General features: G+C 42.7%; 3 protein-coding genes across 3 annotated transcripts; all 3 read right to left on the bottom strand.

The window, feature by feature from the left end:
* Positions 1-80: 80 nt before the first annotated feature.
* On the bottom strand, positions 81-2,545 carry LOC147256155 (PTB domain-containing engulfment adapter protein 1). The gene is made up of 6 exons (XM_086214060.1): positions 2,407-2,545; positions 2,257-2,328; positions 1,357-1,455; positions 1,130-1,267; positions 384-488; positions 81-304 (listed from the first exon to the last, which is right to left on the bottom strand). The coding sequence occupies exons 1-6, from the start codon at positions 2,452-2,454 to the stop codon at positions 236-238; spliced, it is 531 nt and encodes a 176-aa protein (XP_086070186.1). The 5' UTR covers positions 2,455-2,545; the 3' UTR covers positions 81-235.
* sars1 (seryl-tRNA synthetase 1) lies at positions 2,007-10,215 on the bottom strand. Its single transcript, XM_086214058.1, has 11 exons — positions 10,015-10,215; positions 8,903-8,973; positions 8,659-8,739; positions 8,176-8,334; positions 6,059-6,202; positions 5,794-5,949; positions 5,200-5,421; positions 4,963-5,092; positions 4,457-4,614; positions 4,164-4,293; positions 2,007-3,887 (listed from the first exon to the last, which is right to left on the bottom strand). Exons 1-11 carry the CDS (start codon positions 10,148-10,150, stop codon positions 3,733-3,735), a joined length of 1,542 nt encoding a protein of 513 aa, XP_086070184.1. The 5' UTR covers positions 10,151-10,215; the 3' UTR covers positions 2,007-3,732.
* An 814-nt stretch (positions 10,216-11,029) lies between these two features.
* Positions 11,030-19,348, bottom strand: LOC147256153 (interleukin-17 receptor D). Its single transcript, XM_086212720.1, has 11 exons — positions 19,266-19,348; positions 18,062-18,220; positions 17,547-17,665; positions 16,558-16,681; positions 15,983-16,021; positions 15,629-15,774; positions 15,380-15,454; positions 13,728-13,794; positions 12,515-12,661; positions 12,265-12,437; positions 11,030-12,106 (listed from the first exon to the last, which is right to left on the bottom strand). Exons 1-11 carry the CDS (start codon positions 19,306-19,308, stop codon positions 11,546-11,548), a joined length of 1,653 nt encoding a protein of 550 aa, XP_086068846.1. The 5' UTR covers positions 19,309-19,348; the 3' UTR covers positions 11,030-11,545.
* Between the last annotated feature and the right edge of the window lie 4,581 nt (positions 19,349-23,929).

The raw sequence follows: 23,929 nt of genomic DNA, 5'->3' as shown, positions 1-23,929 counted from the left end.
TATTCAATTGTCACGTACCTCTCCACACACTCCTAAATATTTTTAAAAAATGATTATTTTGATTTGTCAAGAATTAAGAAGCTCAACACATTTTTAAAAAAGAGATTTAACACACACACACACACACACACACACACACAAAACTCCAGCATTTACCAACATCATTCCTCTATCCCTTTTCCTTTCATTTTCCAACACAAAGACATTTAAAATCCTTATTTTGTGGTTAGAGACATTATTGTTGGCCACTTCTTTCCACCAGTTGCCGTCTCAGCTCTAAATTTTCTCTCTGCAGCATTTTATTCTGAAGGAGAAAGAGAAAGAGGAGTCAACAATAGAGGACCAGACTGGTCCTGATGCTGATAGAGCTCCCGGAGACTAACCTTGTGTCTGAGCGCCTCCACTACCAGGTCTCGCCCTCCTCTGGTGTTCTCTTCTTTTTTTGAAGCTCGGAAGGCGTCGCCGATAACTGAGACCAACACGTGAGACTGGAGATAAAGATGAGATACTTCTGTCACCATTAAACTGTGTGAATCTCATTTTTTTAACGCAGTGAGTCATATAAACATATGTTTTAGGGCGAAGAGATGTGTAATTTGTTCCCTCAGTTTATTTATTTATATTTTTACACTCAAAATGATTTGAATACATGCAGATTAGCCCTTTTTAAACCTACAATTCATAATACATAGCTTTTATAGTCAAGATTTTAAAGGAAGCAATCAGACGAAACAACGAAACTAAAAAATGATGATAATAATTTGGTTATTCGGAAGCCTTTCTCATACAATTCAATTATTTTGAAGCCAAAATATGTAACTTGTTCTTACAAACTACTTGATTTGAGGTCAAAAATATAACTTGTTCTGTCAATGTGATTATTTTGTGGTCAGAGGATAAAATGCGTTGACTCAACTTTGTCATTTTGAGTCAAAATATATAACTTGTTCCCACAATTTAGTTATTTTATGTTTTTTGAAGAAGTTAAATCTTATGACCACATATTTTGAAACTGAGGTAGCAAGTTCTATCCCTTGGCCTCTAGATTTCCAGTGAATCTCTCTCTCACTCTACTCTCTCTCCCCCCACATCTTTTTGCTTCTCTCTCTCATTCGATATGAACACTCACAAACTTCTTGTTCTGGAACAGGTAGCAGTGGTAGACGTTGGACGCTGGGTGTTTGGCCACAAACCCAAAGACTTTCGGGGACGATGGCAGGACGGCACAGAAGGAAATGGTGGCAAGGGGACATGTGTACAACAAAAACTGGAGGGAGGGAGGGGGGGGTCAGCAGGATGCTTGATAAAACATTTTCACTGATTCCTGGAATGACGCTTTTCAGTTTTATTGCACACCTTGGTTTTGCTCTCCAAAATGTCCACCCCGCTCAGGGACACGAAGAGGTGGACTTTGCTCTTCTTTGCTGCCTTCTCTGGGGCGTACGGGTCTGGTGTCTGGGGAGTAAGAGGAGTAAAGATGTGTGCTATTGCTCATATAAACATACAGACACATACATACAGACGGGGATGTAGTGGGATGTTTGTTTTATGCGTATTAATTCAATTGTATTGAATTCTAATTGAGATGAGCTGAGTTGGATTTGGTTCCATGAAATTTTGATTGTGCGAGTGAGTATGAGTTTATTGATTTATATAGAGTATATCGCATTTTAAAAGTATTCTAAAAGATATATAAACTGGTTTTTGTTTGGTCGTGTGACCCTTGAATCGTCATGAGCACTTTTCTGCACCTGTAGTCCCTTGGCAACCCTTGAGCAGAACATCCAAAACATTTATGTTGTGCCATAGTGGAGGTGATTATGAATGGCTGACTTATTTTAAAATTCATTTGAACACTGATGATCACCATCTGGAAGTATTCATGTAAGAGAGATAAAATCACGTCAGCACTGTGGGTCGCATGATTGTTTTTTTTCCTTCAAGCCAAAATAACTTGTTGAACTTTGTACAAAACTTCAAAGAAAACATGAAAGTGCTTCGGTCAATCAGGTTTGCTTTTTATTATTGAGAACTGCAACACACAATTAAGCTGTTTCTTGAAGGTGCTTCAAACCGAATCAGATCTCTCATGTTTTAATGACAGTTTGATGATATCCCACATTACACTCTGAGGAACATCAGTTGAATTATGGGTCAGATTAGCTGTACTGGAGCAGATATTGTGATATCTATATTTCTTTTGAAAAAGCCTTATAAATATAGCAGTATTCCTGGTTTCCCCTGATCGTTTCAAACCTTGAGTTTCTGGGCCGCTTCCTCCAGGATCTGTAGTCCATCAGGGCAGACCGCCTCCACTCGACCAAGGAACTACAATTCAGAATCACGAGCCCAGTTTTAATCCAGAGATGCATTGAAGACTGCTGCAACTGATAGATCAGCGTTTACCTTCACTGGGAAAGTGATCTCACTGTCGTCCTCAGAAGTGTCACTCATCTTTAACCACTACAGAGGTGACAGGTGAGTCCGTCAAATATTTCTTCTGAGCGCAGGCAGGTTTGGAGCTGACCCAGTACTGGGAGACAGAAGCTAAACCTTCATGTAGCTGTACTGGGACCAGCTTCCTGTGGTAGAGTGTAAAGTCTATGAGTTAATAATTGACTGACTGATCTTCCTTATTGCCTTTTATCAGATGCTGCCGGGAACTTTCATCCATATTTGATGATTCATTCCCATGTCCACTGCAGTAAAGGTGCACACACACACAAACACATGCAGGCACACACGCGCAAACAAGAAAGCTTCCATAGCAACTGGATTTAATTGGTTTACAGTGATAGAGCTCGATAGATCTCTTTATGTTAGCGAAGGGCGTCTCAATCAGAAGATCATGAAAAGCGACACTGAGCAACAATGGTGATGATCATGGATGAAGGCAACATGAGGGGCCCTTCGGAGCCCCACACAGACAGACTCGTGACCTGACAGGGTTCCCCAGATCTGGATCTGTAACAAGGTGCTTGATGATCCTTGCTAGATGTTACGGAGGAGATGCAGGTGTTTGGTATCCTTGAAGAGCTGACGACCGGACGTTCTCAAGCTGATGTTATGTAAGAGGACCGTGGGGATGGCGGGTGTTCCGGGCTCTGCCCCACACGGCTAAGGACGTGTCGTGCCAGGATCCGACTGCACCGATTCAGGCAGATATTGTTGCACGTTTTTACAGTGTGGTGTGACATACTTCAGAGGGGTCCTGTATTGCTTAACCTTGATTGGATCACTTGAGAGCACAGATGTGTTAATGCTGGCAGGAAGTAGCAGAGACCCTCCGGCAATCCGGGGAGCCGCTAGGCTAGGCTCCTGACTGATACACAAGAATAATTTACAGCGTACTGATGCATAATCTGACACAAATCTGGGAGAACGCTGTGAAGGACGGGAGGCTGGTGCGGTCTGATCCCGGCGTAGAGTTCAGGGTTGAACGTGAGTGTGTGACTGACAGGTGGACAGTCTGAGTGATGAAAGACGGAGATCCCTTTTGACGTTTGCTTCAAGTGGACGAGAGGAAAGAGCAGCTGAGATGAACGACGCCTGTCCAAGTAGACACAGATGGAGTAGAGCCGGGTAGAAATAACAGTAAATGCAAACCGGAGCTTTTCATGAACGGCCTCAGCTTCACTGACCCCAGATCTGTATCACGAGAGCACCTGAGAGCATCTGGATGTACATGGCTCTACTCGATCCGTTTCTATCTGTGTGGATGGTGGCTGGAGTCTACGAGTCATTGACAGACATGCTCTCCATGGCGTTGGGTAGGTTCTGATCTCCCTGCTTCTTCTTCTTCCCTCCGTCCTGCTGCTTCTTGGACTTCTTGGTCATCTCCTGATCGATGGGAGCGGGCTTGACGAACTTAATGAAGTCTGTCAGACCTGGATGAGAAACACACGTTGGAATTGAAATTCAAGTACACAATAAAAGCAAACATAAAGCTCCTTCATATAAATCGAAGGACACCACGTAAACTCTGAAATCTAAACAGAGCTTTTTCTTTCTTGTCCTTTGTAATTATCTGTCGTCATGACCTTCATCTTTTACCACAGTATCTTTCATTTTTATCGCATAGCAAAGAAAAACAGAGGTGAATCCACATTGAATTCTGAAAATAGTGGACTGTCAACCTAAACATCAACTACTGAGTCTTTTACCAGGTGGCATGAACTCCCTTAGCTTCTTGGGAACAACGATGCCCTCGTCAGTTTGGTTATTCTCCAGGATGGCGCATATCACACGTGTTGTGGCGCACATGGTTGCGTTCAACATGTGCACGAACTCTGCCTGTGGGACACAACGAGAGAGAGAGAGAGAGAGAGAGACAGAGAGAGAGAGACAGAGACAGAGAGAGAGAGAGAGAGAGAGAGAGAGGAGGTGAGTTGGGAAAACACAACTGCAGAGGGGAAGAGTGGAGGGGGTACAGAGGGAGGGGGTACGGAGGTCTCACCTTGTCCATCATCTTTTTCGTCTGTCCGTAGCGGATGCGGAGGCGTCTGGCCTGGTAGTCAGTGCAGTTGGAGCAGGAGACCAGCTCTCTGAAAGCGGCTGAGCCAGGGAACCAGGCCTCCAGGTCCAGCTTCTTACTGGCCGCGTGATTGAGGGCACCTGGGGACGACAGCAGCAGTGACTGGTTAGCGGCCCGCAGGTGATAGAGGGGACACGATGCTCCTGGAACATTCCTACTGACACTTTTCGCTGCAAAGTGCTCAGAACATGTCGTGTTTTCAAGGTGACGGGAAGTATAAACACAGATTGCAGAGTTTTATCTCTCTTGATTTCTCCTGCTTGGTCATTCCAAACATGGCGGAGAGCTAAAAGCCCCAATTTAGCAAAGCCAGAGCGACATTAGGAGAAACAAAAAGCAGAAAGTTTCTCCGTTCTTGAACGAAACTTTTGGGTGGGTGGGGAAGGATAACCTGGCGGTCTGCAGACACTTCCCAGGACGAGACCCACCTGAGACGATGTTGACGATGCGATAAGGGATCTCCAGTGACTGGTAGAATTCCTCGGCTGTTCCGATCATCTCATCAAACATCTCCCATGATTTGCCGTCATGTGGGGAGGCATAGACAAACTGCTCAATCTGACAGAGGGAAACAAAGTTGTTACAGCTTTCACAACCATGAGTACAATCAGGTGATGAGTACAATCCTTTTCTTTTGTATTAATCCGTGCAACACTCCAGCTGACCTTCTCAAACTGGTGCACCCTGAAGATGCCGCGGGTGTCTCGGCCGTGGGAGCCCACTTCCTGTCTGAAGCAGGTGGAGAAGCCGCCGTAGCGGATGGGCAGGTCCTCAGGTTTGAGCCACTCCTCCCTCAGGAAGGCTGCGATGGGCTGCTCCGAGGTGGCTATCAGGTACTTCTCGTCGATGGAGTTGTCGTCCGACCTCTCGCTGCTCTTACCGATCACCTGCCATCAAAACATGGACACGTGGGGGGGCATTTTTATCCATGTTGGTTCAATCAGATCTTGCCTACAATTAATGACTTATGAAGTGTTCACAATGTAGTTAAAAACACACTTACAAGCAATTATTAATCTTAATAAGGGGAGAATTATTGGTACACATAAAATAAACAGATACTTGTTATAATTCCTGCCTTTGTCTTTTAGGAGGGGGGATTTTTCTTCAGTTTCAAAGATACTGTCATATTTTGTTTCACCTCAAAAGACACATTTATGTGTTTTAATTTTTTTATTTTTAAGTTCCAGCCTTGCAGTCAGGTCCAGCTAAAAGACGGACAGAAAAAAAGATGGAAAATAGCGCTGAGGAATTGCTACCTTGTACAGCTCCTCATCAAACTGGCTGAGCTGGGCCACTTCCTGCATCACTTCCTTCCTCATGAAGAAGGGTGTGTAGAGCATGGTGTAGTTCTTGCTATAAAGGATCCTCATGGCGTAATTGATCAGAGCCTGCTCCAGGAACACCAGCGGACCCTGAACACCCGAGGGGAGAACCAAAGAAGTCAGGAGGGCAGAGGTCAGCCGTGATTCTTCCAGACGAACTAGCTTGGGACGTATGAGAGTTGGATGCCACTCGTCTCACCTTCAAGAAGTAACCTCTGCTTCCAGCCACCACGGCTCCTTTCTCTCCCTCAAAACCGTCAACCATGACCACCAGGTCCACGTGGGAGTACTTCTTCTGGACCGTGCAGTCCCCCCAGGTACGCTCCACCTTATTGTCTGCGTCCTGTTTTGGTAGTTGATCAGAAATTATTGAAATTAGACATCATTTATCAAGAGACCACAAACACACGACCAGTCAAGGGTTGGACACACCTTCTCATTCAATGTTTTTTCTCCATTTCATTCACCAATTAGCTAAGTAAAGAGAAACAGTCCATCATTACTTTAAGAATTGAAAGTCAATCAGTCTGAAAAATTACAAAAACTTTGAATGTGTCCCAAAGTGCAGTCACAAAAACTATCAAGTGCTACGACGAAACTGGCTCACATGAGGACGGCCCCAGGAAAGCAAGACCAAGAGTCTCCTCTGCTGCTGAGGAGAAGTTCATCCGAGTCACCAGCCTCAGAAGTCACAAATTAGCAGCACCTCAGATTAGAGCCCAGATAAAAGCCACATGGAGTTCCAGGAGCAGACACATCTCTACATCAACTGTTCAGAGGAGACTGCGCCAATCAGGCCTGTATGGTTAAATAGCTGCAAAGAAACCACAACTAAGGCAAAGCAAGAAGCAGAGGAGATTTGTTTGGGCCAAGTAACGCAAGGAATGGACATCAGACCGGAGGAAATCTGGGCTTTGGTCGGTCCACATTTGAGATCTTTGGTTCCACCTGCCGCGTCTTAGTGGGACACAGAAAAGGGGAATGGATGTCTCCACATGCAAGGTTCCCACCCTGAAGCATGGAGGAGGAGGCGTGATGCTGTGGGCGGGGCTTTGCTGGTGACCCTGTTGGGATTTATTCAAAATTTAAGACACATTGAACCAGCATGGCTACCACAGCATCCTGCAGCGACACGCCATCCCACCTGGTTTGTTTGTTTGGAGTTTGTTTGTTGGACCATGATTTATTTTCCCCCAGCTGACCCCAGATTCACCTCCAGGCTGTGTAAGGGCTATTTGACCAAAAAGAAGAGTGATGGAGAGCTGCACCACATGACCAGACCTCCAGTCACCTGACCTAAACTCAAGGGAGATGGTTTGGGATGAGATGGACTGCAGAGTGAAGGGCCAACAAGTGTGCAGGATCCCTGAGAAGTCCTTCAAGAATGTTGGAAAACCATTTCAGGTGATGACCTCATGAAGCTGGTGGAGAGAATGCCAAGAGTGTACAAAGCAGTAATCAAAGCAAAGGGTGGCTATGTTGAAGAGTCTAAAATATAAAACATGTTTTGAGGTAATAAAGATTTTTTTGCTTCCTTCATAATGTGTTCATTCATAGTTTTGATGCCTTCAGTGAGAATCTACAATGTAAAAAAGTCATGAAAATAAAGAAAAACCATTAAATGAGAAAGTGTTTCCAAACTTTTGACTGGTAGTGTATGTAGACAACTTGGAGTTAATCCTCATCACCACCAGCCACAAAGAGAGTAAGAATGAAATGTCATCAATAATGTGTTATCTCTAACGTGCTAAAGTATAAATCACTTCAAAAGACTACAAACCACTATCCCTCCATTAATGTAACCACAGATATACGAAGAGGCTGCAATTGAGAGTTCTGCTGCCAGGTTTCTGAACGCAACAAAATGGTAGTGCACAGTTTGCGCCACTAGAGGTCAGAAGTCACAATCTACTGGTAAAAGCTGGGAAAGACTGAAGGTGAAGTCTAGTAGAAGAAAACATTTTAGATTAAGCCCTGATAACAGAGTTAAACAACAAGGACAGAGCCAGAGCCCCAGCCGGTGGAATGCATCCCAGTGGGACAGGTTTTTTTTTTTTTCTTGTGTGTTTGCTTTATTTGAACCAAATTGTTAGAGGTGGCAACTCCTTCAGCGAATTATTTGTGTGCAACATCGGGGAGTATGACGTTGAAGTAGGGCAGCATAATTAATCAAAATTAATTACAAGCTTAAAGTCAACACAGCCAAGCTACTATCTAACAAAAAAATAAAAAATATCATTATGGAATTTTCTCATACTACATCAAAATGATGACTGCTAAAGAGAGAAGCGTGACAGCAGCTCTAGAAACACCCACCTCATCGTTGCTGATGGGCACAGACGGGTGCAGAAGGTTTCCAATCTCCCGTAAGTACTCAAAGCGCTCAGCCTCCAGCTTCATCCTCTCACTGTCACTTTTCTCCACTGCCTCGTCCACCAGTAGACGCACCTTCTTGATCTGGGTTACTGTCAGGGCCTGATGCACGCGATGAGGTAGAGGAGAGGTAAAAGCACACATAATAGATCAGAAACATTGTCATTTGAGTGAGAAAGCGCGTGTGTGCACCCACACACAGTCATACCAATACACATACACGCATACACACACACACACACACACCGGGAGGCTGAGTGACAATGTGTCCTGAAGAGAATTCACCTGCTGTACCACAGACCGCTTTAATTAACTTCGCACAGGCCTGCTGACATGTGGGCCACCTTGAGTAACTCACCTGCTCACACACACACACACACACACACACACACACACACACACACACACACACACACACACCCATACCGAGAGTGTTTCCGCCGTTAGGGCCTCGAGGTTCTGTGCTTCTTCAGGTAAAGTCTCATCATCTCCAACTGGTTCCTTCTTCTGCATTCATACAACAGCAGGGGGTTAAAGAGGGCAAACACAGACAAAGTCTCAGGTCTCTTCATATTTTTAACAATGTCTCCTGTTGGACACACTGTTTGACTTCCCCACAGAGTGAGATTACAAAGCTCAGTAGCCTTTGCTAACATCTACTGCTCCATACCTTCATTTTCTCACCAATACTCTTGCTGCAGAGGTTCTTTGCTTTGTTGAGGTTGTCTGCAGTGAAGCGGCCTGTTGGGGGGGGGGGGGGGGGACGACGACATTACATAGAGTCAGTGCATCATTCTACTGTGTTCGTGTGAACTGCAGCAGCAAGACTGGCTTCTAGGTGACAGGTATTGCTATTGTCAGCAATTCAGAAACTTAGTTTCCTCGGTTAAACAAAAGGCCATGGAAATGTCATCAAACCAATGTAACTTAAAACGCAAGCAAGAATTCATGGTATCACCATGGACCAGATCTTGTCTGTAGCGACTCAGCAGGGCGAGGTTGACTTGACAAACTGCGAGCTCGGATTGCATCAGATTGCACGTTACTACCGGCGAGCTAAGCTAACCCGACATTAGCCCACATTATGAATCATATTTATAAAAAAATGAAATAGGAATGCGATGTTAGAGAGTATTTGACATTTTCTAATATGCAGCAACACTTCGGGTAACTGTGGTGAGGATAACATGTAGCTCTTAAAAGATTTATTGAATGGTGCTAGCGTTGCTAACACGAGCCTCATTGAATGCTATTCTCCTCGAGCTGTCTGGACATGACAAACTCCACTAGAATGAATCAATTCTAATTTATCTGCTTGGTGACTACAATTTACTGCCTGTTGAAATTAAACTCGAGTTCAGTCTATTAAAATAAAGCTAAGTGGTAAATCCGGCGTGAACTAAATGCACCAAGAATGGATGCGTAATTTGTTACATTTATTCTATCATGAGAGTCCACTGCGGACCTTCGAGTGTTTACCTATAACTACGTTGGCAGAGGTTGTTGAATACAAATTAAATGATACACTGTTAATTAACATCATGATCCCGAATATTAGTCCGTATCCCAAATGTGTCCTGTGTATCAGTTATTTTTAGTCAGCACCGAACAGCTGCGTATACAAGCATGACAACAGCGAAAGCTGACAGATTTTTAATGGAGTTTGGCATAAGTTCCTTCAGTTGCTAGTGAATACTGATGCTAGGCTAGCGCTAGTATCTTTAGCCAGCCGGCTAGCGTGAGCGCCCGACTGAAACAGCAGGCGGAAACTAAAAGACTTACATTTTCTCCACAGTGTATCTGCAGCAACCAGTTTATCAACGAGTGTGACATCCTTAAACCTCTTCCTTTGCGTCTCCCGGACGATTTCTGGGTCTCCACCTTTATCGGTACGAAACAGGTCCAAGTCGAGCACCATCTTCACACGCTGCCTGACTGCTGAAGCCTGACAGAGCAGCAGTGAGGTGATGACGCTTCCCAAGCGGGCTGGCAGCTCCTGACGAACAATTTCATTCGGAACTTGTTCAAGGTTGAATTGTGAATATTTAAAAAAAATAAATTAACTAAATCAAAACTATCTGTTATAGATTTTATTCAGATATGCTTGATATTTGACCAAAACATCCTGGCAACTAACAGCGTCCATAGGGAAACTCAGTTTTTACCAAATATTATAAATATCTCGATGTCCTTTATACGAAACCGTGGAGTGGCCATAGAAGAGAAAAACATGTGCTATTTGTTCAATCAATTGTGTTATTTCGATACCACGAAATATGTTATTCACTCAGTTTAATTCATTTGTGGCCACAAGATAAATGGAGGGAACAAGTTATGTCTGAGGGCATAAAATATATCTATTTGTGGAGCATGTCTTATTTTGTTGCCATGAATTAAATAAATTGAGGAGCCAAGTATATATTGTGGCTTCAAAATAACTTAATTGAGGGAACAAGTTATCCCCTGTGGTCAAAATTAATTAAATTGAGGGAACAAATTGTGACCGTAAATTAACTGATGACGACTGTGAGATGATGTTAAATCTTGCCACCACTGGCTCTGAAACCCCCCTGAGAGTGTGTGTGTGTGTGTGTGTGTGTGTGTGTGTGTATGGATATACATATGGATATACATATACCATACATATATCTGTGTATATGTATGTATATGTACAAATATATGATTAATTATAAAAACATATATATAGATATATAGATGTGATTAATTACAAAAAAAACCTGCTGTTGCTTTTTTTTAATGGTGACATTATAAATACATCCCACAACATTTATCTACACAGTTGACTTCACATCAGCATAAAGTTAAAAATGATAGGACCTATAACACCATTTGTTTGTACATGAAATATGTACAGTACATGTTTTCATTAAGTACTTCAAGGAAAACATTCCCACAGAATAACATTTGGGTGGAGAACGTGTATGTGATTCATAGTTTATTATATTACAAAAGTTTAATGTCAGAATAGCTTATATATAGGATGGCAAAAGAATGACGAGAAAAAGTCAAATTACATTGAACACATTTAGCTTTACTACTGACCATCACACACATTCTTTATCAAGTCCTTCCTGTACACACACACACACACACACACACACAGAGCATGTGAACACATATTAAGGGTCATTGTCGTGCATGCTTGCTAACACTGCAGCGTCACTGGGGTGGCGCTGTTGCTTGAAGCCACGTAAGCTGCAAAACATCCTACCAGTATGGCAAGATATGGAAATAGACAGGTGCTGTGACCTTCTATCGCTAAAACCAGACTTTGGTTGTACTGGACAGAGGTTTAGTGCTGTCCCATCCCTGCCTCCCCACAGTCAAGCCTTTTTGCCCTCATTTCCACCCCAGCCTCATGGATAGCTCTCTGCAATGCTGCCCCTGCAGGTAACTTAGTAAAGCCTTCCTCTGAGATGTGGTGTACCTTCAGGTAACTCCCCGGCCTGTGGAGGGGAACTTCATGGAGGCAAGAGAACAGGAGAGGTAAGTCGCGGGGTAGCGTGTAGTGTGATACCAGCCTCAGCTCAGTGGGAATGTCTGTCTCCTCAGAGTACTCAAATATGGCTGCAATATACTTGGAAAGGTCCTGGCCTCTGGCTTTTGTTCGGCCCACCTCCTCTCCAATGACATGGACCATAACATCAGAGATAAAGTTGGTGGACCCGAGCACGAGCCATCTGTCTTCCTCGCCATTTTCATCGTGACCCTCAAGCTCTGGAGGGTCAGGTTTGCGTCTGAGGCCACGAGAGCAGATCACCAAGACAAAGTCGCTCTCCTGGATCTGCCGGCAATGCCAGGCCATGCTGCCCTCCTTGGCTATGCTCAGAGAATCCCACAGGTCCAGGCACACCTAGGAAGAAATAAAACAGATAGAACAGCACTGCCTCAGACGTTTATTCCACCAAATATCGTCAATAATCATGTCTTCTCTGTGGCATTTCTTCACTGTTACAGCTAAAGCCTATTAATAGTCTAAAATATACAGCCAAAGGATGACAGGCTGCCTACCTGAGTGGCCATGTGCTGCTGGATGAAAGCACCCAGCTGCATGACTGCTTTGATGTGGGCGGGGCCATCATAGCTGCTGTAGCAAATCAGAAGACGAGGCGGGATCGCCCTGTTTCTGGGTAATGACATCACTTCCCCCTGGGTCCCACTCTCTTCATGCTGCCTGATAGCGTCTGAGTGGGTGACAAGTTTAATTTGCTTTCATGGAATAAAAGTGATTTTATGCAACAACTTTCGTCTGTCCTCACACCTGATTTTATGTTTAGTTTCTTCATCTGCTGGATAGGCCTCTTCCTGGTAACAACAGCGAGTAAGACTACAAATATGGCTGTCACCACCAGGCCCAGTGGAAGCACAAGAGTCAAGGAGGGAGAGACGGAGACTTTAGAGGTGGTATCTGAGGAGAGAAGCTTTGTGTTTAGTATTATCACACAGAAAGAAGTTTAAGATTGAGTTTTTCAGCACATTTCTGCTGTGAGGACAGTGTTATATCTGTATGCTGATTACCTTAGCGTAGCTTGGCTTAGCTTAGCATTAGGACTACCTTTGGAAGAAGGGAACACTAAAAAATACTGCATAGCAATCGTGTCCACAGTGGAACTTGTAGAGAAGTAGGGACTCTATTTTTAACTGAAAAGATCCTGGCAAACTCTTTTCCACTCTTATTGTGAGGTTACAAAGTCACTACCTGGCTACAACGTCATAATAGCATCCAGGCATGTATGTGGTATCAATCATTTCACCTAACTTTTGCCAGAAAAGCCCATCCATCCATCCATCCATCCATCTATCTATTTTCTACTGCTTATCCCTTTAAGCGTTGCAGGGGCTGGAGCCTATCCCAGTGGCTTTCAGGCGAGAGGCGGGGTTCACCCTGGACAGGTCGCCAGTCCATCACAGGACCAACACATAGAGACAGACAACCATTCACACTCACAGTCACACCTACGGTCAATTTAGAGTATCAATCAGCCTAGTCCCCAATTACATGTTTTTGGATGGTGGGAAGAAGCCGGAGTACCAGAGAGAACCCACACAGGAACAGGGAGAACATGGAGACTCCACACAGAAAGATCCTGTGCCCAAGCCAGGGCTCAAACCCGGAACCTTCTTGCTGTGAGGCGACAGTGCTAACCACTGCACCACCATGCTGCCCTGCCAGAAAAGCAAACAAGCATATTTCCCCAAAATATCAAACTATATCTTAGCGAGTTAAGTCATACAACTAAACAAGTCCATCCATCCATCCATTGTCTTCCGCTTATTCCTACACATTAAGGGTCGCGGGGGGGCTGGAGCCTATCCCAGCATCAACGGGCGAGAGGCGGGGTTCACCCTGGACAGGTCGCCAGTCCATCGCAGGGCCATCATATAACCAAACAAGTCGATTTCTGAAATTAAGTTTTATCCAGAGAACCTATGACCTTCGTCTATGTGAATCAGCAGCAAAAAGAAGCTCCTACCTTCTCGAATGTGCATGACCTGAACGTTGAATGTTTTCCTCACTGCATCTACTTCATTTGCTGCAATCTGTCAAGCAAGCAAAGTTGAGTCCGAAGTTAATTCCTGACTTTGGAAATTCTGTAGTGGTTTGAGGAAAATAATATTTGGGAGAGAAGTAACCATATTTGAATGAGAGAATGGAGCTGAGAAAGTGGGGGTTCGACCAAGGACTCAGTGTCAAGGTGCACTTAGTACTAAACCGGGGTTATGTTTCCAACTGGCTTCTCGCTCCGCCTTGCAAGTTAGCTTCCATGGAGCAAGATAAATTTTGTTTTCGACATTGTGAACTGACTTAAGGATCAGGGTTCTCAAACAAAGACAAGTTCATGCGTATTTAAACGTGCCACAGGTTCACATTGCTGCACCTCCATCCTAAGTGTCACGTAGTAGCAAATTGTCGGTCACAAGGTAGCCGTGGCCTTGAGCATAGCTCACTTTATTATTGATATAGTGCAGCATAACTAAAGATACCATAACTTTTGTATTTCTATTGTAGCGCAATTTTGTGTGCTGAAGGAATTCATCAGAAACAGGCTGGAGTCTAAGAGATGGTTTACACTGGACACTTTACTGGATTTATCCAGTGAGGTTCGCTGGGAGATGAGACTGAGTCACATCCCCACATCACACTGTGTTTTCTCATGTTTGAGCGATGGTTGAACTTTGTGTTGTTTTTTTATGGTCAAGTCACATTTAAGTTCGAGACAATCGTATGTCTGGTGTCAAGACTTCCTTTCCTCCGCTTTGAAGCGATATGCTTTTGTGTTCTTGTTTTCCAGAAGTTTCACTCTTAGTAGGTTTACATGTTCATATACCTTAAAAGGAAATCTTAAGGGTAGGTGGGTGTTAATCTGCAGGGGTAACAAAAAAATGTATAAAAGCTCAAGTGACTACCGAATTGGAAAGTCCTGTAACCTTCACGTAGTCTAAGCTCGGCTACGCAGAGAGACAATGCTGTCTTACTATCAGTAAGTGTTCTGACTCCAAATTTACGATGATGAAAAGGCATCGCAGGTTCACTCCCAGACCCGGGTCAAGGCCCTTGGGGTCAGACCAAGCTTTTAACCTTACAGACAAATGATGAGGATGAGGCACAAGAAAGTTCAAACAGAAGCTATCAGATAAAATTCCTTATCAACTAATATCATAAAACCAACAAGGGCTTTAGATTGTTGAATGTAGAGTTCCCTTGTCTTGAAGCGAAAGTTTTCAATTAAATGCCTGAAAGAAGTTCTGTGGTCCACACACTCTGTGTGTCTTAGAAATGATGGTTGCAAACAAATGGCTAGATGAGTTATCTTAGACATTAAATGTTGCCGCAGCAAAAGCAGAAGCGCCAAGCTAGTTAGATACAATAACATTTTGTACTACACAAATTGTGTAGGTGTTATGCTTTGGTTTGCTGCAGAACTTGTGTCCCCAATCGATGCTAAATCTAATATAAATATCCCATAAGCTTTTGGTCGAGGGAACCCATGGCGATGCTAACTTCCAGGTGGCCTACAAAAATATGTCTTACTTGCAGCACCCTATTAATTCTATAAGAGTGTGTGCTCAAAACAGAGTTATTTGGCGTAAACAGTAATTTGTTTAATATAAAATATGATTTTACCTCACAGGTGTAATTGGTTCCTTCTTGGAGGTCACTCAACTGGTAGCTGTGATGAGTTGTGTTTCTGGAGAAATTCTGAAAATTACATTTATTGTTATTACAATGATTGAGTTCACAAAGCAAAGCATTATGGCTCTAGGATCCATGGACAAATGGATAAGAGGTATAGAAAATAGATGGATGGATGGCAGCAAAGCATTATTGTGGTCAAATACAAGTAAACAAGCTGCAGGGGATGGAAGCACTCACAGGTGTAATATCAGTGTATTTCTTCATGCCGTTGGCGTAGCACAGTGAGAAGTAGCTTCTGATGCCCAGGTTTGGAGGAGCCAGGTTGAAAGTCACGGTGATCTCACGTCCCTCCTGCTGGACCTCAGTATATTTGGGGTACCAGTCTGCAGCCACGCCAGAAATCACAAATAAATGTAAAGCTGAAGGGGACCAGTGTCCTGCAGTTGGACCAGACTGATTTGTGTGTGTGTGTGTGTGTGTGTGTGTGTGTGTGTGTGTGTGTGTGAGTGTGTGTGTGTGTGTGTGTGTGTGTGTGTGTGTGTGCGCGTGCGTAATTGTGGCAATAGAGAGTCTGGAAATGTTGCTTCTCACCTTTTTTGCACTGCTCGAGGCCGTTTTTCTCTGCACACGCTGTAAAAACAGAATGTGCATCTTACGATAAATCCATCACTGGCTTTACAAAAGGGTTAAAAAGACTGAAGCGTTTTCAATCCATTCCCATCGGATGCCTCTGATGACATGAACTTTCTGTTCTTCAACTTCAATTGTGGTTACCATGAAGCAACCATACAACAATGGCTTGGTGTAAAGTTAGGTTGAGGCAAGTTTTGCTCTGTTATGTTGTAGCTGTTCAAGCTAAATATATGTGTCTGGCTCTTTCTGCATTCTGGAGTCACAAAGAAGAGATGCAGGAAGGGGGAAAAAAAGGCCTTTGTGAGCGCTTGGAGGGCAAAATACACTTTTAGTGTGAAGCATCGCCCATCAAAGCATTTTCTGAAATGTCAATCACATCCACTTACAGTATTTCCATCACAGTTTGGGTGAGGAGCGAAGGAATGTGTTATGTTGAAGAATGTGATCACTGGCATGAGACAGTTCTGTGTGTGTGTGTGTGTGTGTGTGTGTGTGTGTGTGTCGTGTGTGTGTGTTGGGGGGGGGGTTCTCACATCGAGTGGAGAAAATCTTGCTCTGGTAGAACCTCTCCCACTCCTCAGGCACTGGCAGGGCCATGACAGTTACAGCATATTCGGACCCCAAGGAGAGGCTGGAGAAAGGGTCAGACTTGTACACCTGTAGAATTAAATCCACTATCATGATGTGAATACACTCCACACACACACACACACTCACACACACACACACACACACACACACACACACACACACACACACACACACGGGTAACATCCACTGGGATTCAAGGATGAACTGAAAAGATTTGAATGTCAAAGGTCGGGGACATTGAGACAGGCACGTTGGCATAAATGCTTGATCCTGTACTTCGGGCTTTAAACTAAGCCTATCCAAGTATTCTCTCAAAATAAAAGTACTTAGCAGACAATGAGAATAATCTCACTTATTTAAGGTACAATAAAAAAATTGTCATGACAAGACTTGTTTTGATGTAACTGTTCTTGTGATTTGGCTTCGTATAATTAAATCTGTCTTGTATTTTCAACTATGTTATTTTTGACTAATGTTTACTGCTGTCATGCGGTTACTTTTTTTTGTGTGTCTGTGGTTCTCCTTCCTCTTTGCCACCAGTTAATACAGGGATGGCATGTCTACTTGTGCCTGTGCAGCATTCCAAACAACCGCTCATCAAAGATATGAAGGTCTAGCCAGCTGCGTAGGTGTTTTGGGTGTGTGAGTGGGGTGTCACACATGAAATGGAATGTTAACTCCTTCACGACACACACTTAATTGACTCCCGCATCAGTAACTTCCTGTTGGAATATTAAAGCTGCCTTTGACTTTTCTTCAACATAATATCTACATGTTTTATCCACCAAAGGGTGCATTTTTAGGTTTGTGGAGGATGACGTTGCTGTCAGCTCACACGATACTTCAAATCCTTTCCCAACGGTTTGATACGTGAGCATGTATAAGACACTAACCGCAATATTGAGGCCAACGTGCCCGTGGTCCGTCTTACCCTTTGAGCATGTGAAGCTGACAGAGAGAGGTTACGGTGGAAAAGGAAGAGCTGGCAGGCGACACTCATCCCTCCCAGAGCCTGGAGTGTCACCTGAAAGCCTCGCAGGAAGGAGATGCCTGCAAACACACAAGGAAGCAGAGAGCGGTGACTCCCACGGACCCAGCAGGAGCCGTCATCCATGTTGCTTATGGCGCCAGCGGAATACAAGTTATTGCATGGTTAGCTGCACTGAAGTACCTGTCAAAGCTTTAGAGGAGGTCGTTCCCACACTTTGAAGAATTATTGGCATGCAATACCTAGTGTGACCCTTTCACCTGGCGCTCACTTGACATGCATCTTCTTGTCAAATGCTGATGTGAGTAATACATTTGGGGGAGGGCACCCGTGTGTGACATGATAAATGAGTAAAGTACCTTGTCTTAAATTCCAACATATGACTCTCAAACAAATTGCAGACTGGAGGAAAACACAGGAAGAGGTATGGATGCAGCTCCCGCTCTATGTCAACATACCGTAGTAGCTGGGCTTCCAGGAGACAACAATCGTATCAGATGTGGGGTCTGGATCTTTTACAACCTCCACCGTCACATCATTTGGTGCTTGAACAAAGTGCTGACAGATCTGAGGGTCTTCATCTCCCAACAGTTCAAAACACGGCCACGGGATACAACCTGAGGAGAGATGACGGAAATAAGAAACAGTAGTGGTTATGCATGTGTTTCAGCCACTTTTTAGGAGATGATTGCTCCTGATGAGTAGGTCAGTATTTAGCATGACAGCCTTCTCCATCCGTGTGTGTGTGTGTGTGTGTGTGTGTGTGTGTGTGTATGAGGGGAGAATGAAGCACTATTGTGATGTGCTTAGAGTACTGAGAGTGCCGAAATACAAAATGAGTCAGTTCAATGGTAGATTGTATTAAGGCTAAATTAAACAGAAACAGATCTTCCAAAAATAAAATAAAAAAAATTGTTTTGTTGTGTTTTTACTTGAGGAAAATTATCTTGTTTATGTACGAGACTTAAGAGGGCTCATATCTTAAGGACAGTGCAAGCCCCATTGCTAGTTTCATGCCAGCATTATGTTGCGTAAGCTAATGTCAGTTGTCAAAGCTAAATAAGCTTCATATTCTGGATATTTGCTTACTACATGATTATTTATTCCCTGTAACAAGTTACACTCAAATGTTTGACTTGAATTTCTTTTATTTATCATCATACACTTACATTTGTATGACCTGTATTCACTCTGTGGTGATGCCTGTTTTATAAGAAGGGCAAACAACGTCATGTTTCAGGCTAACTAAAATGTATTTTCCTCTGCGTTTTGTTACATGGCAGCACGGTGGTGCAGTGGTCAGCACTGTCGCCTCACAGCAAGAAGGTTCCAGGTTTGAGCCCCGGCTCCGTCACAGTATCTTTCTGTGTGGAGTCTCCATGTTCTCCCTGTTCCTGTGTGGGTTCTCTCTGGTACTCCAGCTTCCTCCCACAGTCCAAAGACATCAAGAGGGGACGAGGCTGATTGATACTCTAAATTGACCGTAGGTGTGACTGTGAGTGTGAATGGTTGTCTACCTGTCCAGGTAGCTTCAAGCAACATGGGAAGTAAACCCTGTCATCTTCTTGTGTCACCACTGCCAAAATATCTTGAAGCGATGAAATTACAATTGCTTTGTGAATTTTTACTGTGAAGGAACTGTATGAACACTGCATGTCTTACTTCCAAACATTTTGAGAGCGTTAGAGCCCAGTATCGTCTTCATATCTGCTGCGGATATCCTGCAGTATTCACATCCTGGTCCTCCCTGCAGAGAGGTCAGATACAGACCTTTATACATTTCTACCAACACACACTCTATAGACATATATAGCTCTGTAAATATGCATGATGCAGGAATGCATAATGACAATTTATGAGCACACTGTAATCCAAAGAAAACAAAACAAAACAAAGCAAAACAAAAGCAACAAAAGAAAATATGGACTTAGACATCCCATTAGAATAATTGGTTCATCATCAAAACAAGTCCGAGACTGTAGAGCCTGTGTTCCTTTGGAGTTATCCAGAGTGAGGAAATCATATGGGAAACAAGACTTAGAAAGAATACTCTCTTCTTTACTAAAATAATAATAATAAAAAAATCATGAATATAAAAGTGTTTCAAAAAAAGTGCTGGAAAGGAGATGGTTGTTATTCTCCATAGCACAACAGAACCCCAGGGGACCATCTCTTCCCATATCTCATAGCCCGCGCCAGGCACATTTTACCGTGCACTACTGGGTTCTCTGTGTGTCAGACAGAATATACAGTCGTGTCAGATTATGGATTCATTTGTCTTTTTTGACTTTATCTGAGCAAAAATACTCAATGATCTTATTTGCAAAAAGGCACAATTAAAGATTATATATAAGGTTTTCATGATGGAACCTCAAAAAGGGGACATTTTTACTCCATGTGTTTTGCAAACAAATGATTTATATCACTGTATTCCACAGAGTCTCCAGAAACAGTTAAGGTCTTTGAGTAAATACCTTCTACAGGTATCACTCAGTTGGAACTAAGCAGTTATCATCACCGTGGCAACCTCCAACTGCAGTTGAAATCTCTCAGCTGATTCAGATCACTCAGGTCACTCAAACTTCGAGAGTGATTTATTTTCAATTAAATTTATGGATTACATTTGTGAAGAACAGAAAAGCTATAAGCAACCGAATGGACTTGGTTTTATCTCCATCTGTTTGTTGATAGATTTATTAGCCAATGCATGAGGTTCAATAGTCTTGAGTGACAGCAAAACATTTATAGAAAGCTTTTATGTGGGTTTGGATTAATTACTGTGCGGCTGTGGTGGAGGTATGCACACTCATAAGTTCCCCTCTTGACATTCTATCCTTTACATTGGTCTGTTCTTTCCAACCCGTGTGGTAAATCACTGTATTAATTGTGCTGTCTGTCAAATCTGTTACTATGGTGCAGATTTATTAATCCAAAATGGACTTTTATCATATGTAAGATGTAAACAGAAACAGCTGCTCTCGAATCAAAACTCATTTATTTTTACTGTGTGATTTAACAAACTGTAGAACCACATCAACTTGAAGCCAAGAGGAATTTACAAATGACCCTTATCAGCCAACTTTAGACCGCATAGAGGAGTTGGATTTCCAAACATCTGCACTTGTTTTACATGAATGACTCAGGCCCTCTAACCTTACAGTGAATTTATGTGAAACAGAAACCGCAGTGCATTATAAATCAGAACAGGTCCATTTCTGAATGTTCTCCTCAATATGTAGACTGTGGTTTCAATTCACTTTTGTTTCCTCTGTTGTCACAACAAGTAAACTTAAACCAGCTTGAACAAATGCATATCTGAAGGGAATCTTGTTAGAGAGTCAAACGGGCAATTGAAAACATTTATATATATAAAAATATATATATATATATACGAGAAATGGGTTTCTGATAAAAGTCAAATGTAGACGAAAGCAGAAAATACGGAACCGTTGGAATGCTACTATCCCAGAGAGAGGGGATGCATGAGAATGAGAATGCCGGACCTATGGATACTTTTCAACCTGCATTCTAGGCTAACAATGAAACATATAGAGAGAGAGAGAGAGAGAGAGAGAGAGAGAGAGAGAGAGAGAGAGAGAGAGAGAGAGAGAGAGTGAGTTTAGAGGCCATAACTGGGTTTAACAGGTAGAGAAAATGACACAGAGAGAGAGAGAGAGAATTTGTGTGAGTAGCACAGAGGTAGTTAAACTGTCAGGTTAGTTAATGACCGTCAGGAAGTCTTTGTAGTCTAAATACTTACTTGCACGCAAGTTGATGAGAGAGCACAATCAGCATGCGTTCAGAGAATTCCTCCAATGATCACAATGTAGGTGACTTTTCATTACCCATTGACACAAACATAGTGAATCTCATGACAGTTATGTCCACCGGCTAAAAAGACAGTTTATTTTGCAATGGTGAACATTACAAAAAAAAAATTTTTTCGTACCGTTGGGTTACTCAAGAGATATTAAGAGAAACTGTACCTGTGCGTGTCACACACTAGTTTAGCTTGAGTTGGCTTCCATCTTTGGACTTTTTATAGAAATCAAAAACCCTCTGTAAGATACAATCATAGATTGGAACTGCAGTGTCATAATCCTTCTGCCGGGAGCTACCTATTTGATTTCATTTATATGGTTCCAGACATTTCTGAAGAAGGTTCAGGTTAGGACACGTACCACAAGAAAGTCATTTCACCTTGAGTTATCACTCTTCCAGAGAAGTAGAAGTTTTTGTCAGGCCAGGCATTGACACACATATGGTGCAAAAAACTGGTTTATGTCGGTGAAGGCTCTCACTCCCCCTTAAATGCGTTTCTGTGGTCAACTGGACTGTTTCAGTTTGCTCAACAAGTTGACTATAACACAACACTGAAGTTTTTTGGTTCATATACTGTACATACATGAGACTGGACACAGACAAAAGATATAAGAAGAGTCAGACTAACATCATATTGATGAAGTTAATGTATCTAATATAGAACCACCCATTAATGCATAAAACAGGCCATTAAATCATATTTAGTCGACCTGACGAAAACCAAGAGTTTTAAGGTGCTGTTTACACTACACTAGGTTTTGCATAAATAAAGCAGCATCATTTTAATATAATACCATATATAAAATGATAGGATTTTTCTTCATTTTTTTTTTAATCTAAGCTAATTGGTGGATTCAAAATCAACGATGAGAGGTAGCCAATGGACCTGAGCAAAAACAGGAGTTCAGACAGATGGAGCCAAGTGAAAGCTTGTATAATCAAAATATAAGAAGCCCTAAAATTGAACTCTGAGGGATCCCGTGTTTTTTTGGGAGCTGAGGTGAACAACACTTACCTGTTCAGGCTTAGAAAGTTCTTTCTCTTAAATAAGAGGTAAACAATGGACCATGAGGACCAACTTTACCTTCCAGGCATTTTAAAGGGAATTTCTAAGAATGCTGGATTTTTTTTCAGTAGAGATCAGTTTTGGACAAACTTGTCCTTCAAGGACTGTGTTTTTGTGGTTTAAAAAAAAAAAAAAAAAAGAGTTCTTTTTCAATGAATCTAACACCCGTGATTCCTGAAAATGTACACTGATACACCGTACATGTCTTGCTACCCTGGACAGAATCAAAGCATCAAACAAATATTATTTTGTGTCGCGGTAAATGCCTTCAATGAGACTCCACGAGGGTAATACAAACTACTGGATGTTTTTTTTACTTAACCTTATAAAATGTACCAAAAGCAAAAACTATTTAAAAAATAAGTCTATATATTGAAGAAATTCACTCAACTGTTGTTGGAGAGCTTCATCAAAACAACTATCTCAGCTCTTCCGTCACGATATAAAGACTTGATGGACCTGTCCTCAAACAATAGATGGCCATATATAGATTCACACTATTTTGCTTGCTTTAACCATTTGGTCTGGTTTATATTTGGGATTAAGAGAACAATTTCCTTCGTGCTATAAATTAAGTGATGGAACAGAAAGTAAAAAAGATTCCTAAGTTTTTCAAAGGATAACTTAAAGCAGTAAATCTACAAAAGTATGTTCCAGTGAGTACATACTGTGTGTACAGACATCGGAATAGTACTTCACAACAGGTTTACAGCCAGTTGTACACCAACAGCCAATAGAAACAATGTATGGGTCAATGCTAACAGATGCAGCTGGTGAAGAGGCATGTTAGCAGAGGTCACACCAACTAGATCACCCGAAATCTAAATAACTGGTCGTGCAACAACGTCATTACAACTTACAGGGCAATATAAACTGATGCCCAGTGCGAGTGAGAAGCTTACCTGCTGGATACACTTCAGACTGCAGTTCTGAGGAGTAATGACAGCGGCTGGGACATCCTCCTGACCCCGGCCTGGGTGACCAAGGACCAACAGGTGGTAAAACACTAGAGCTGCCTTCCACATGCTGCTACAGCCAACGTGACATTGTCCCACAGTGAAGTCTAGACCTCCGTCTTACACATCCACAGAAGACTGAAAGGCTACGAGCAGCTGATACGGCCCGGTGTGAACCAGTGGATGTTTAAGTATACTCGACAGTGACAGAGACAAGCAGGGAGGAGAAAGATGATGAGGGGAGTGGTGTCCTCAGGCTCTGGGTGGAGGTGTACCCAGCAAGCTTGCTGCGCGTGTTTTAACAGTTACATTGCCAGACTACTTCATTTGGTGCAATTTTGGCTTCCAAACACACTTTACTCACACAAACAAGAGCGAAGGAAACCACAGTCAATCAACATAAACACATAGTCAACGTGCATATCTATTATGTACTTAATTTAATGTAGAAGCAGCCAAATGTTAATGCCAAGTGAATCACA

Source organism: Aulostomus chinensis, chromosome 9 (genome assembly GCF_037954235.1).
Source record: "Aulostomus chinensis isolate RoL2024-O1b breed Wild chromosome 9, RoL_Achi_v1.0, whole genome shotgun sequence".
Lineage (NCBI taxonomy): Eukaryota > Metazoa > Chordata > Actinopteri > Syngnathiformes > Aulostomidae > Aulostomus > Aulostomus chinensis.
This window is presented reverse-complemented; position numbering and strand designations above follow the sequence as displayed.